This window comes from Pinus tabuliformis, chromosome 9 (genome assembly GCF_031772625.1).
Source record: "Pinus tabuliformis cultivar Carrire ecotype Pingquan chromosome 9, CPIR1, whole genome shotgun sequence".
Taxonomy (NCBI): domain Eukaryota; kingdom Viridiplantae; phylum Streptophyta; class Pinopsida; order Pinales; family Pinaceae; genus Pinus; species Pinus tabuliformis.
The window spans coordinates 209650226-209666237 of NC_142307.1; the positions used below are offsets into that span (position 1 = coordinate 209650226).

General features: G+C 33.9%; 1 protein-coding gene across 2 annotated transcripts; it reads left to right on the top strand.

Annotated features, from left to right (window-relative positions):
- The first annotated feature begins 6136 nt into the window (after nucleotides 1–6136).
- On the top strand, nucleotides 6137–8693 carry LOC149147891 (glyoxal oxidase-related protein). Of its 2 annotated transcripts, none has more exons than XM_089439173.1 (2): nucleotides 6137–6458; nucleotides 6629–8693. In XM_089439173.1, exon 2 carries the CDS (start codon nucleotides 6766–6768, stop codon nucleotides 8386–8388), a length of 1623 nt encoding a protein of 540 aa, XP_089295299.1. In that variant the 5' UTR covers nucleotides 6137–6458; nucleotides 6629–6765; the 3' UTR covers nucleotides 8389–8693. The 2 variants fall into 2 exon arrangements, with proteins under 2 accessions (XP_089295299.1, XP_089295300.1); XM_089439174.1 differs by having other exon boundaries at nucleotides 6636–8693.
- The last annotated feature ends 7319 nt before the right edge of the window (nucleotides 8694–16012 follow it).

The window sequence follows — 16012 nt, forward strand, 5'->3', positions numbered from 1 at the left end:
CTTAGTAAAGGATTTCCAGAATTTTTTTATCCTTCACTAGGGAGATAAGGTTTTTTCCTAACTAGTAGATTATGAAAATACAACTTTCCGAAGCAGGACTTGTCAACAACTTGGCCACCTATAGAGTGCCTACCAATATTCGCAAGGTTTCTCTTTACCACAGGGGATTCACTCAATGAACCTCTACATAGCACGTGCTTTCGTGACATACTAAACAATACCCTTAATTTGACTACATATCAGAAAATGCCTCTAAAAATCACTTTATTTAACCCCCTACCAATACGAACCCAATACACCTTAACAATTTATAAAACCCCTACTTTCACTAGATATTGTAGGTATCGAGTTTTTCATTAACATTTTTTATACCCCTTTCTATTTTTTCATTAACTTTGAACTCCATTTTTTATGCACGACATATAAAAACCCTTTACCCTCTATATATGCTAAATATATTATGTGATTTTTTCCTCAATATGAACACACATGCTATGGTATTGCTCCCCTAGTGAAGGCTCTGTGCTCTTTGCACTGAGATTCCAAGAAGAAAATTCATGGATGGCAACATCCAAAAGGACTGAAAGGATCCAAGTCCACTGTGGTTCATGGGATGAATAATAGATAGAATTATAAGTCACCTAATGCAAACATTTTTCTTGCAAACTCAACCCAGACTCATGATATGCCAGCGCAACCCTTAGGAGAGGAAGCTCACCCTTCGATCAATATGGTACAAGATCCAACCATGATTTTGGTATCTTCAAAGAGTGAGAAAAAAACATACCCACAAATCAGACCATTCAAAGTGACAAGGAACCAACAAATATGTCGAAGCACTTGGCAACAAAAACATCTCAAGGAAAAGAAATAGTTATTTCATTTCCATCTAATCTTGATAATTTCTTAGGATGAAAAAATGTCTAGAAAAAGAAGAACAAGAAGGTAAAGCCAAAATACAATCTTGAAACCTAAATCTAAGGAAATATATATATATATATATATATATATATATATATATATATGTATCTAATATACTTAAATAAAAATTAATAATTAATGTGTTCTAATGTGATGTAATTCATTTTTTATTTAATTAATAGAATTTCTAAACTTAACCCAAAAAAATAAATTATTATCATTAAAAATAATAATAAAATATTCATATAAAAATAATAAAAAATTATATTAAAAAAAATATTAGAAAAAAACTTAGATTAAATTTATAAGGTTTTGTTTCAACAAATGATTTATCGATTTTATATTTTATAATATATTTTACGCTTTTCTTTAATATAAATTTTACCATTTTAATTTTAAATTTATTTTCTGAAACAAAATTAATATACAGAAATAACTTATACATAGAATTATAATTTTTTTTGTTTTTTTATTATGACAATAAAATCTCACTCCTCATAGAATTATAATTTTTTTTTATTATTATGACAATAAAATCTCACTCCTCCCACCAAAAATAAATAAAATATTATGATATTATTACCTCTCATGTCAGTGAACTATATGATTGGTTAATACATCACAACCAAGTCAGAGTCATTGTCAATTTCAATGAAACCACGATCAGAACAATACTTAATTGAATTACTAGCTATGTCCATTTTATATTCGAGTATGGTTTATTATTTAGTGACCATATCACACAAAGCTACACATATTGAAAATAAAAATAAATCCATGTTTGTATTTATTTGGTCATCATGTGCTTATATTTAGAAATTAAGCGTGTTTGGATGAGAATATGATTATTATTAAAACAATATTTAATTGAATGGTTAACTATGTGCATTTTATGTGAAATTATTGTTTATTTAATTATTTATAATTATTAGAAAAATAAATAAATAAATGTTTATATTTATTTAATCATTATAATTTTATATTTAGAAATTAAATTTATTTGAGTAAAAGTATGATAATAATGATTAAATAATGAGAGGTCACGAGGTCAAATTTCCTCGACACTTTCGAGGTTAGGCTCTAATATGAGTGAGCGGGACTGATCCCTTCGAGATCTATCAGAGACCGTTTCTGTGGATGTAGCGGCCCCCGATCTCCAAAGTTCGTGAACCATATATATATATACAATATTTGTTCAAAGATTGAAGGTAAAAAAAACTAATAAAAATGTGGAGAATTGTACCTTTGTTCTCTATGAAATGAGAATCCAAGGAAAATATAAAGATCATAAAGATCATATAGATAAAGTTAGTTGTGGAGTTATTAGGTACTATGGTTTGTTATATTTTCCTATATAATGTTTTTTTTTTTTTTATAGAAAATGCAACTATTATAAAAGGAGTTTAATCATTTCCCCCTTTCTTATCTTAGCTATTATGGTTAGGCACTTTTATTCTCTGAAGTATATAGAAGTCTAATGGATCTCATACATTATTAACTCTATGTCGATGAATCATGGTGTATTGTTGTGGCTTCCATATGACTTGTTGGGAATAATTGGACCATTACTTTGTCAAAGGGATAACTTCTACCTACCAACTCTTTGGTGAGAACAAACCATCACTAGGAATTAGTTGACTCATTGTATTGAGGACCTCAAAAACAATTTTTCTTGAGGTATGAGACCCAAAAAATCCACTTGTTTATCCCTGAACATAAGGATTTTGTGTTTTTGTTGGTTAGTGCAGTTTTTAAAGTCCAACAAAATTTGATCGTTTGATTCATAATCTATCATGGATATTCCACGAGAAAAAGTTCATTACAATAGATCTAATAAAACTATATTTAAAAATCAAATATCTACATTATGAGGATTTATTTCTCTTTAGATTTGTATATCTGTAAATTATTGTTTAATGTGTGTGCATGCAAATTATAAATATGCAGAAAATAGAGAACAACAAAAAAATTAACAAATCAAGATTAACACAAGACTTAACATAAGAAACCCTTTAATGTGTATGCATGTAAATTATAAATATGCAGAAAATAAAGAACAATGAAAAAATTAACAAACCAAGATTAACACAAGATTTAACCTAAGAAACCCTTCTGGGTGAAAACCCAACTAGAAGGTGAGGTTGCTTTGCTTTCTTTCTCTAAATAGAAAATGGTTATGAGTGCAAAGAAGTAGTGCCTATGGCTTGTGGGCTACTACAGTGTACAAATCCTCTATGTGTGCTCTCTCCCTATCTCTCTCGGCTACTCTGCTCATTTATGGAACAAATGCACTCAAAAGAATGGAACCCATTTTCCTCATAGTGGCCTAGTTATAACATAACACAATAGCCTACTAGTGGTTAAGTTTGACTCCCTTAACTCTTAACCAAGGTTACAATATAGACTATAATGGAGTCTTATTTATCATGATCACATGGGTATCCCCTTTTCCTTGAGTAATGGGGTTGATATGACATCCTCTTAAATTATGGTGGTCAAAACCAGAAGGTCAAATTCTAAGTGGCATCCCTTTTGTATACAGGATTTGATTAAGGAAATTGGAAAGGTTTGTATGTGTAGAATGAGGGGGAAATGTGTAACACTAATGAGGCTATTTTTTACCCCCAAAAAATGTTGGTTGATGTATCAAAATGCTCACAGAAGGTTTCAGACCCAATTTGCCAAACTAGGTTCAGTTGGTAAAAATGATCTTGTGAGTTGATTCTTCCACTTTTTTCGTTGTGAAAGCTTTGAGATGGATGACAAACAATATAATGATCCAATCTAGATCATCCTTCTAAATCCCGAATTCTATTTTCACCATTGTAAATCAATGATAAAGCAATATAGTAATCATATAAACCCACTTTGGATCAATAAAAATCTTAATGGAAAAAATTTAATATACGATTATAACATATTAAAATCCACAATGTAATAGTCACTATTTATAAAAGACAATATTACAAAATTCAAAATTTTATAATCTATTGATGGAAAATTTCTATGACTAACACCTTAACATCTTTAACATAATAGCAACTCTTTAGAAAACATAGTATTGTGGAGTTCAAACAAATGTTATTTTCTTAATCTTATAAGAACTAGTACTTAAACTTCACTTATATTGCTATTCTCAATCACAACAATATTACAATGTTTAAATAAATGTGATTTTCTTGGTGTTATAAGAACTAATACTTAAAATTCACTTTAGCATATCACGATTTTCAATTACATTTAAAATAAACAAGTTGAACTTCACTTTGTAATATCACTACTTTAAATCATATTTAAATTAAGTCATAGATGATAAAAACTGAATATATTAACTATAAAGTAAATGGCTCTCCAGGTGAAATACCTGGAGAGTGTACAAACACTCATATAAGCCCACCTTGTTCCATTGAGTCAGATGAGCCTCAAATATATAGGCTTTCACACTAACGGGATGGTTTCAACCGCTCCTTAGATATTAGGATATGAGGTCTAAGATTAGAGTCTCAAACCTATCATCATCATAACAATAATCTAAGTTTACCTTTCTCCATTACTTCCAACACTCCCCCTTAATGGAGAAAGGGTACTGAACAATAACATACGCCTGCTAGTTTAGTCTCAGCTAGGATTACAATTAAAACATGAAAAAACTTGGTAATAGAGGTTTTCATTTTGGTCTTTTTGCTTGTGAGTCCATGCTTGTTCATCTTGAGTCGAGGCTTCATCTTCACTTTCCTCGCCATGAGGTAGTGATGTATCTTCACCTCATTTCTTCTCCAATGATGGAAAGCTTGAATTCTTATTCTTGCCCTTTCAAAATTATGACAAGCTGGATAGGAGAATTTTCCCTCTCACTATTTCTCGTGTCAACCATCTGAACATCAGCTATGATGTCTTCATCATTCATTGATGTAACGTCTGTACACACAGAAATATTAATGAGATCAATCACAATAACCAATGTTAAAAGACAACCAACAAAATGGTGAATGTAAATCATTTCTATAATCATATTAAAATGATTCAATGTACATCAACAATAATCCTAAAAAAAATTGTTAATAAATTACTTTGCCTCCCTTCTATCTTCCTTCCCTTTCCTTTCTTCCTTTTATTTTTATTCCTTATCTTATTTCTTTTACTTAATTTCTACGGTATTAATTTATTTATACCTAATAATACTTGTATATTATTTAATTTATATATGATTTATATGTGTTATTATTAATATATCTCATATTAATATTATTTATTATATTGCTTTTATTTTACATATGAATATGATATCTATATAATCTTTTAATTTAATATATATTTTGAAATCTTATTAATTTAATTTAATTAATTAAATATTTTTATTTATTTATTTTTTTCTTACATGTTTTTCTGGGTATTATCTTTTTGGTTTGTTTTATAGTTGGGGTATGTGCTTTGGTTTTTTTCCCAAAACTTTCTTCTCTTTTTCTAAATTTATATTTTATTTTATTATTGTATCATTGTCCTTCTTACCTTTTCCTTTGACTCTTGTGTCATAATGATGAGTTTGATTATTTAATTGGAAATATATTTACACATCATTAACCAGAATCTTAATGTAGGGTGTCTTTTGATCATTGTCACTCACAATTCTTTGTGTGAGAAGCTGGCACGCCCTAACTTTATCCCTTCCTGAGCTAACAAAATGTTATTCTCATAGTCTTTGCAAAATCCATAAAAATATTGCCCAAACTTGGTTTGTAATGTGAAAAAATATCTTAAATTTTTTTTTAGCTCTCGTGTATATATATAAAAGAAATGCGAAGAATAAAGGGTTAACAATGAAGAAAACTTTAAAAAATATATGAGATCCGAGGAATGAAGTATAAAATAAATGTGAAGAATAAAGGGTTAACAATGAAGAAAACTTCAAAAAATATATGAGATCCGAGGAATGAAGTATTAGGCTAACTACGGCAATTTGAGATTTTAATTAAGCGTTGCTACAAATTGCTGGTTTCCCGTGACTTCTTGAAGCTTGACTGGGGATGAGAAAAGAAACTCAATGTCAGTGACATGGAAAGGGAGTTTTCACCTTTGGAGAGGTGTTTCCCTACGCTTCTCCGTCCTCTTTTTACTTTTACCCCTTAGCTTAGTCATTTTACCACAATAGTACAGTGGAAGGCACCAATAATAATCAAGAGATGATGAATTATAGAAACAAGCGTTCGACACTCCGCTAGTGTTAGACGCACTTACAGAACTTCATTAAGAAATGAGTACTTCGCTTTCGGTCACTTTTCTTCCTATGTCAGGTCCCACATACTGTTTCCCAGCATCTTCATGGCTTCGTCTCTTGCAGCGCAATAGACAGTTGGTTCCAGTTGGTTCTGTCAGTATTTGCAGATAAGCTTTTTCTGCCATTCTTCTAGTCCATTGGAAGTAATATATACTGCTCAGCGAGTAATACAGCAGCGTAGCAAGCCCATCGCTTTGTCCCAACAAGAGTCTGTGTCTGTGATAGACAGGACACTTTCAGTATAGGACTTGCACAAAATTCTGTGAGTAGTACTCTCACTGTCAAACCATTGCAATGCATGCCAATTTTATTACTGTAAAATGTTTGTATGGCTTCTTGTTTATATTATATTTTTCTTCTTGAATTTATCACTTTTTAGCTCAACGCACTGATCTCGGACATTTGGATGTATAAACATGCCATCTGTTGCAGCCTGCAGAGATGCTTCTTACGGGGATCTGATCAAAATAGTAATTTTGGGTATTAAGAATTAGTACACTTCAGTTTCTCTTCATTCCAGTAAGTCTGAAAATTAGAAGGACAGACAAGGCTGCCCAAGTAGATATAAGATGGCAGCAACGACAGTGTTATTCCAGGTAGTTGTGTTGGTAAATGTATTTATTTTCAGAGCTGCAGATGCCCAACTCCCTGGAACATGGGAATTGCTTGCCGAGAATGGAGGGATTGCATCAATGCACACTGCAGTGACCCATTATGGAACAGTGGTGTTGCTGGACAGGACAGACATTGGAGAGAGCAAGATCAGTTTACCGCCAGGGAATTGCAGGGACGATCCTAATGACCAAGCCCTTCAGCACGACTGTAGTGCACATTCTGTGCTCTTGAACCCTGCCACCAATGGGATTCGTCCATTGAAGATACTTACAGACACATGGTGCTCTTCTGGCCAGTTTCTCCCCGATGGAACTTTGCTGCAGACAGGAGGGGCTTTTGATGGCAACAAGAAGATCAGGAAATTTGCTCCTTGTCCACCTGAGGAGCTCTGTGACTGGACTGAGCTGGAGGATGACGAACTGAAACAAGGACGTTGGTATTCAACTAACCAGATTCTTCCTGATGGGAGAGTTATTATTGTCGGAGGAAAAGATTCTCACAGTGTTGAGTATTATCCCCCAAGTCCCAAAGACCCCATTGCCATGCCATTTCTGGCCCAATCTGGAGATGACCAGCTGGACAATCTGTATCCTTATGTTCATTTGCTACCCAATGACAATCTATTCATTTTTGCGAATACTGAGTCAGTTCTCTATGATTATAAGGCCAACACTGTCCTAAAACAATACCCTGCACTGGAGGGTGGTCCTAGAAATTACCCTTCTGCTGGATCATCTGTGATGTTGCCCTTGACACCAGAGGATGATTATGCAAAGGGGGAGATTGTTATATGTGGGGGTGCAAGATATGGTGCTTTCCTTGAAAGGATTCCTCTTTCAGCAAATGGCAGTTGTGGAAGAATGGTGGCAACAGATGATGCAGCTTCATGGGAAATTGAGGACATGCCATTTGTGAGGATTATGGGAGACATGGTCATGCTTCCCACAGGGGATGTAATGATTCTAAATGGTGCTCAGGCTGGTTCACAGGGTTTCGGTTTAGCATCCAGCCCATGTCTGAATCCAGTTCTGTATCAGCCCTCTGCAGCTCCTGACCTGAGGTTCATGACTTTGAATCCTACAAACATACCGCGAATGTATCATTCAACAGCAGTTTTGCTTCCAGATGGTAGGATACTGGTTGCAGGCAGTAATCCTAACTATAATTATAATTATACTGCAACATTTCCTACAGAACTCAGAATTGAAGCCTTTTCACCCGAGTATCTCAGGACGAATATGGCTAATCTGCGTCCTAAAATTATCAAATCTCCAGATGTTCTTAACTATGGATCCAGCTTCATCGTTCAGGTTTCTGTTGAGCTTCCAGTTGTGGGAATTATTGAGGTAAATATGGCAAGTGCTCCTTTTTCAACACATTCATTTTCTCAGGGTCAGAGATTGATCAAGTTGGAGGTTTCATCTGCCATTCCTGATGGCCTTGGTGCATCGACATATACTATAACTGCAACTGCTCCTCCCAATGCAATTGTTGCTCCTCCAAGTTACTACATGGTCTTCGCAGTGAATCAAGGTGTTCCTAGCATTGCTGCATGGATTCAGCTGGTAAATAAATGAGTAACATGATTCAAATAAATCATCAGGATCGGCAACTCCATCCTCTGTTGCCAGCGCTCAGATTCAGCCATTATCGTCTACATTTCATACTGTATACCTTCATCAGCATTTCTCAATAATGTATACTCTTGGATGATTGACTAGAATAATGGGTTTAACCAAATTCTAGATCTCTAGTCAATGACTTATCAGAAATAGAGTTTAACGGTAACACCCTATTATTGTAAGCTGAGAAGGTCTGTTATTCAAAATGATTTGAAGGATATAATTAAGTATCAATATAGGAGCTTAATCTTATATCTTCATTCCTCTGTATGCAAGCATTTCCCTTCAGTTGTCTATGGTACTTAACTATGAATTATGTCTGTCTATGATATTAACTCAGACATCCTTAGGTTTTCAAGTTGCATTATTGGGATTGTTTCAAGCAATCAAGCTGAATAATATAATTCTTTATAAATGAAGACTACCAGGAATTAGACCTGGCCAATTTCAGAAAGAGATTTTTTTGTTCAGAGCAAAAGTTCTAAATTTTTTCATGAATTAAGTATTAATACATACTATTTTAATTTCAATTTGATAAAGCACTAAAAAGTCAAAATGCAAACTATTTTATGTCTAATAAACTCAACCGAGATTTACATAAACTTATCTTCATGTATATAGCCATTTTTAATGTGAAAAAAGAACATAAAAAACACGGAAATAGTGGACATAACACCTAGCTTGGCTTCTCTCCCTGTAATTATAAGTGGTCCTTGTACACTGGGTTTTGAGAATGCTATTGAATGCAATTATACTTGTTACTCAAACACTGAGTTTTGAGAATGGTATTGAATTCAGCACCAGGTAGATTTTCTTTTTGGACTTGAAGGGCTGCCGCTATAATATCTGCCCTTGTTGTCTCTGATGTTAGTGGTTCTACCAATTTTGGTAAATGAAATGATGATTAGTAATAAATCTGTTCAGAAGCGCGACGTGGAGTTTTTGTATACCAGAGAAGTTTAAGTTTATCATGAATCTGTCGCAGTTTGAGCATAAGCTCTGTTTTATTTGTCATGGTCATGGTCTGGGTTATGCTGGTGATGTTGGGAATGTTGTATTGATGTCTTCCTTGAACTGGTTATGTGAACATCTGGGCGAATGACTAGTGATTACTTTCTTATCATGCTGATTACTATCAGTCGGTCATCCTTATGCTTTTACAGTTTAAATGTGTCGTTTCGTTCGGGTTTACTGATTTATGCTGATTTTCAATTTCTGTAATGTTTTTGTTATAATCAAGTAGTAAAGTCTTTACAGATTGCTTTGTTTCCATTTTTAATTACTGTTGGAAGATTGACCACCAAGGAAACTATTTAAGATGAAAAGCGCATGCATTCGCGGGTCAACTAGATTAATGGTGGCCAGGGCTGAAGAGCACTGAATAGAAATAAAACCATAACCAAACCCGCCTTAGTTTACAAATAACAAGCTTCATATTTTTTACTGTCAAATTTGAATAAACTTCATACTTCCCAACTGTCAAATTTAGACAAAGGCCTAATAAAATATCAAAAATCGTTAGAGTTTTAGGTCCAAATTTCATAGTAAGCCCAAGATGGAATCAGCACACCAAGAAAGCAATGCATAACTAGAAAATAATGACAAATTTAGACAAAGGCCTAATAAAATATCAAAACTCGTTAGCTTTTTAGGTCCAAATTTCATAGTAAGCCCAAGATGGAATCAGCACACCAAGAAAGCAACGCATAACTGGAAAATAATGACACTTTATGCTTATATGTTAAGTAAAGAATCACCATCATTTTCATCCTGGTTGGATAGTTGACAATATTTTCTTCGAAATAAATCAGATCCATTTTTATATACAGCTTGGATACTATCTTGAAATGAATCAGAGTAATTTTTAAAACTTCAAGTGAGTGGCTGAACAATTCTCAAATTTAATCACTTCGTTGCCATTGTTAGAAAAGTGCCAAAAGCAATAGCAATATCAATGCAAGTGATACCAAAACTTAAGCTTTTCAATTAAATATCAGGACCAACAAGAGGACACTCTCTGTTGGTGTGAAATTATAGTGTGTTTAAGCGACTTAAAGGAGGTTAGCAGCACAGAAGCTCTTAAATGGAAAATGCTGTGCCCTTAATCAATGTTGCTACATGATATGCTTGAGTCTTGAGTGAAAGAGATTAGGTAGATAATCATAAACATTCAAAAACGAAGACATGTAAACTATTAATATTTTGAAATGATCAATCAACATGGAGAGCATATTGATTTTCACAATTTGGTCCAAAGAAATAAGCTCAAAGAGAATTCAATCCGAAGAAATAAGCTCACATTATGTAGAAGCTTATTAACCAACATACAATGATCCCCAACCTTCCTAAGCTCACATTATGTAGAAGGCTAGTAACAGACTTAAAATGTGCCACAGCCTTCCTACAATCCAAATTCCGGAGAATGTGTTAGAATGTGCTATAAGTCAATAAACTTGACATCAAGGTATAGCCTATAGGTGCTAATGACCCAGGATTGTCATTCTCAAATTCAAGAGCTGGAAGAAATAGGGGCAGAATTGTTAGTTATCTGAGAATGCCAAAGCACTGAGAAGAGGAAGCGCAGTTTCCTCAGCATTTCAAATGCAAATTTAAAGAAGATTTTGAACTCTATTAATATACTTCCCATATGTTATAATACAGTTGTACTCTTGTCCAAAATGATTCAAACCAATTTGATAAACAAGTGTTTCTTTCACTGCTAAAATATCTTTTAAATGTTGCTTATCCTTCACTTCAGATCTCACTTTATGGAATCTAAATACAAGCATTCAAATAATGTAAAAGGGGAATATATATTCAAAAGTGAAAAAACAAAGAATGAAATGCTTATTCACTTAGGAACTCAATTTCAAACATTTTCCTCATTATAGGAAAAACACACATAAATTAGAGGTGTCTTTATACTAGATTTTGAAATCAAAAAACACTTTAAAGAATCACCAATCCAGCATGATTACACAGTAAAGATGTCAGTGAAAATTTTTGGTGGCAGAAGACTTGGGCAATCAGCGGTGATGTACCCTAAAATTTTTGTTGGCAGAAGACTTAGGGCAATCAGCGATGATGTACCCTAAATGTCAATCCAATTAACACCATTTTCCTCATTAGAGGAAAAACACAAAATATAAAAGTCTTTGTACTAGATTTTCAAATCAAAAAACACTTCAAAAAATCACACGAATCCAGCATGATACACACCTTACACAGTAAAGATGTCAGTGAAAATTTTTGGTGGAAGAAGACTTGGGGCAATCAGGGGTGATGTACCCTAAATGCCAATGCAATCAACTGAGCTGAACAATATGTATAAAACCTTTTCTGTTACCATACGGATCAAAGTATCATTAGGGCCTGGCAAAGGAAATTATAATGGTAGTAGTTTGGAAATTGCATCGGGTTTGGTGATTAGACCTTTTGACTATTAAGCCACGAATTCTTAGTCCTAACAATATCGATTCCTATAAATCAATCCAGTGTGTATTACAGGTTGAATTTATTACAGCTTATAGGTTGAAATTCATAGTTGATCTAATTGGATTTAAGTCTTTTTTCTATGTGTGCAGTGATTAAACTGAGATCATGCATTTAATATAATTCTCAAAATTTGCCTACCCAACTAATATGGATATGATATGATGTGCTAAATAAGTTTATCAAATACATAGTATCCCAACTCAGCTTTTTGTTACTGTTCTTTGACTATTTAATTGAATCTGATAGAAAAATAAACCTGAACTTCAGTACAAGTATAAAGTGACTTTTAAGTCCAAAATTTAAAAAAAAGTAGAACGAACAGTTGGATCCAATTTAAATATCATCGTAAAAATTCAATCCAGTTGTATGATTTATTTTATCTTAATGTAAAGTTTAGGACATTTAAAAAAAATTAGCCCACTAAAGCTTTTGGTCTTAGATGCTGATGTACTTACTTCTTAAGACTGGTGAGGTTTCAGCTTCAATCAAATCAATGTTGAAATTTTTGCAGTGGAATTCTTCTCCGTATTGATTTTTTAAGAATATTTTTCAATGAAATTTGTCTAAAATTTTGGAGAGATTTCTAAAATTGGTAAATGCAGAGTTATATAATCTACATTAAAGTGTTTGAATTTAATTATATATTTAGAAAAAACAATTTAATCCCAACAACTTAAAAAGAAAACCATCTCATTCGTGAAAAATTGGACCACCTAATTCCAGTTTAAAAAGCCAAAACGTTAGAAAGTTAATAATACGTAGACCGGTGATACCTCCAGCTTCAATCAAATCAATGTTTAATTTTCTCTTCAAATTTGATTCTGCATTATGCATTCGACAGCGATAGCTAACCATCTGATTACCACTAAATCGAAAACACTAAAAACAATCTTAGCGACAACAGGTATCCAATGGAGACTGTTACACATGTCCACGGCGGTAGGGTGCAGTTTGACGTTGATTGCTGCCTATCTGACCACCACTGCATTGAAAGAGTCAAAGCAACCTTATCATAACATGCATGCACCCGATGGTGATCGTTAAATAACATCAAGGAATCTGCAAAGTCATTACAAAAGAAAAACTCAAAATGTACATACAAATATTAGACATCAACAACTCAATCCACTAGAATTAGGGTTGCTTGTATATAATTGATAGCATGCCTCAAAAAAAACGTTGGCCAGTTCCCCATGTTTGAATAGTTTGACACAATTTGAATGGATGATGGAAGCTTCTTTATGGGAATGGAACAATTTAAGGTAGCCTTACATTTCAGAGATTTTAAAAGGATAATGTCAGGTATCCTGGCCTTTCAGAGATTTTAAATTATGTATTGTTTTGTTGTAATAAATTTGAAAGATGGAAAGAGATTCAACATATATATAAAGCATTTTCATTATATAATTGTACTTAATTGTAATAATTTCCATGTTCTCTTCTGTCACAAAACCCATGTACAGCCGATCACCTTTTTCCTGATCCTGAGAGGTGTCAGTGGTTGATTGTCTTTACCAGACGAAGAATCCATATACTTCTTCTATGTAATTACAATGTACGACATATTTTCGGGTCCTGACAGGTGAAAGTATTCGATTTTCTTTACCAATTTTCAAATTGGGCATTCCCGGAGTTTCGAATCATATTTTCAAATTCAAGCATTTCAATTTCAAATTTCAATAATTTTTTTTAAGTAATTTAGGCAAGATTGTAGATTTTAATGGTTTAAAATTGATTTCCGAATGTATAAAATGAATGAAGCGTTAAAGTTAATGTTCCAATTCTTCCTAGAAAGTTGTTCAGTTTTCAAAGTAAGAGTGAGTTGGAGCTGTTTAGAGTCATTATTCTCTAGGATGATGTGGTTATCTTTTGTTATAATCTCATTATTATAAATATAGAAATATAGAAATTTTGTGTATTTCAAACACAATCAATTTAATAAAATATTGGTGTCTTTGTTTTTCTGTTTTGATATCATAACCTAAGTCATAAGATTTGAGCGGGTTAGGCCTAAGCCCTAAGATTTGAGCGGGTTAGACCTTAGCAGGTTACGGGGGAGAGATATGTTGTTACAAGAGATCTGATTTATATGTGATCTATTTTATCATATCATGATCCAAGCTACATCAAGAATGCTAGATCCAAAATGAGGAACTTACTAAGAATGAAATTGGTTGAGAGTAAGAGAGCAATTGGTCTTATTTGTTTAAAGGAGTGGTTTCTATACTTTGTAATTAATTAGTTGTTGGAAGAGGAGATAAGCCCTACTTAAAGGATTTATGTTTATCTTTATGTTTAATGCATGTCTTGCTTTGCCTATGGAAAGGAGAATAATGATATGTATTAGAGTAATGATCGCATTCACCTCATTTGGTGTCAATTACCTAGACTAACAACCACTCTAGGATCCTGGGATTAATTGCGGACTCAAGGTTTATGTGGGGTTTCATAATCTTTTTCTTTTCTTTTTCTTTTTGATTTGAATGGAGTTTCTTTTTTAGTTATGAATCAATGGGGTTTCACAATTTTTTATTCCAAATATATAGATGTGCTTGAACATATCATGTCTACTAGAATTTACTAGATATGCTTGAGAGTTGAGTATTTTCAGATCTTAGAAACCTTTGCATAGTAGTAGTGAAGCCAATATGGATTATCCCTTTGGCTCAAGTGCTCACTACTACACACCAAAGCTCCATCTGGTGGAATTGACATTAAGCATTAGAGGTCCACCATATTGTGGCTTTGAGATTACGTGTTGGATGGTCACATCTTGAGGGGGAGTTTCTTTACTCCATTTTGGCTCAATTCATAGCAAACACTTACTTTTCAGTATGGTGTTAATCTTACCACCAATTGTACCTTATCATAGGTGGATCCTACATTGTATCGTGGATTGGTTGGTAGTCTACTACAATGCTAAATAATAGAGTGTAGGTTTTAACCCCGTACAGAAATTACCTGCATACAAATTCTAAAACACAGAAAATAAACAATGCGAGAGCATAACACATAAAACAAATATACACAGAGATTTTCCCCTGGATCCCAAACTGGGACTACCAACTTGATTTTTTATTATGTTCCTTTTAATGTTACAATACATATTTATACATGCCGAAGCATCGAATACCATGGACCGAAAACCATCGTGTCCAAAACCATGTGCGAAAACCCATGCACAAAACCATAGGTAGGTCCACCCAACTTAATATAGGGTCCAAAAAAAATTTCCCAGAGCGTTGCCATGGACCTTGTAGAGGGGGGCTACCCGCCCCCCTCAAACTCCCCTGTGAGCCCCCCGCTACGCAACAAAGGGGGGGCTCCGTCCCCCCTCTAACCCCCCAATCAACTACGTGGGCTAGTCGTATAAAGAATATAACACAACCCAACATTCTCCCACTTGTTGTTTTCTTTCCACTGGGGTCACAGGAGAGCTTAGTCATTTATCAAGCCCCTGCAACGCCCATTGTTTCTCTACACCAAGAGAACTTCTTAGAGCTCACAGATTTTGTCAATGCATCTGCAATATTCTTCAAAGTGTCCACCTTTACCAACAACACCTTTTTGTCTTCTATCATATCCCTCACAAAGTGATACTGAACATTAATGTGTTTTGTCTTTGAATGATAAGCAGGGTTCTTTGCCAAGAAAATTGCACTTTGGCTGTCACAGTCTATCCTTATAGCTCCCTGTACTAACCTCATACTTGAACACAATCTCTGCAACCAAACTACGTCCTTGCTTGCATGAGTGGCTGCCATGTATTTTGCCTCTATAGTTGATAGTGCCACTATAGATTGCTTCTTACTCATCCAACTAACTACACCTCCAAATAGGTTAAACACATACCCACTTGTAGATCTTCTCTGATCCAAGTCTCCAGCCCACTCTTCATCAATAAAGACATGAATATCCAACACTCTGTCCGATCCTAGTCTTCGTTGGTAGCATAAACCATAATCACTAGTGCCACGCAAATACCTGAAAACCCGCTTCACTGTTGTCCAATGCTCCTTTCTTGGTTTTGACATAAACCTTCTCAATCTCCCACTACATGTGCAATGTCTGGTCTAGTACAGAC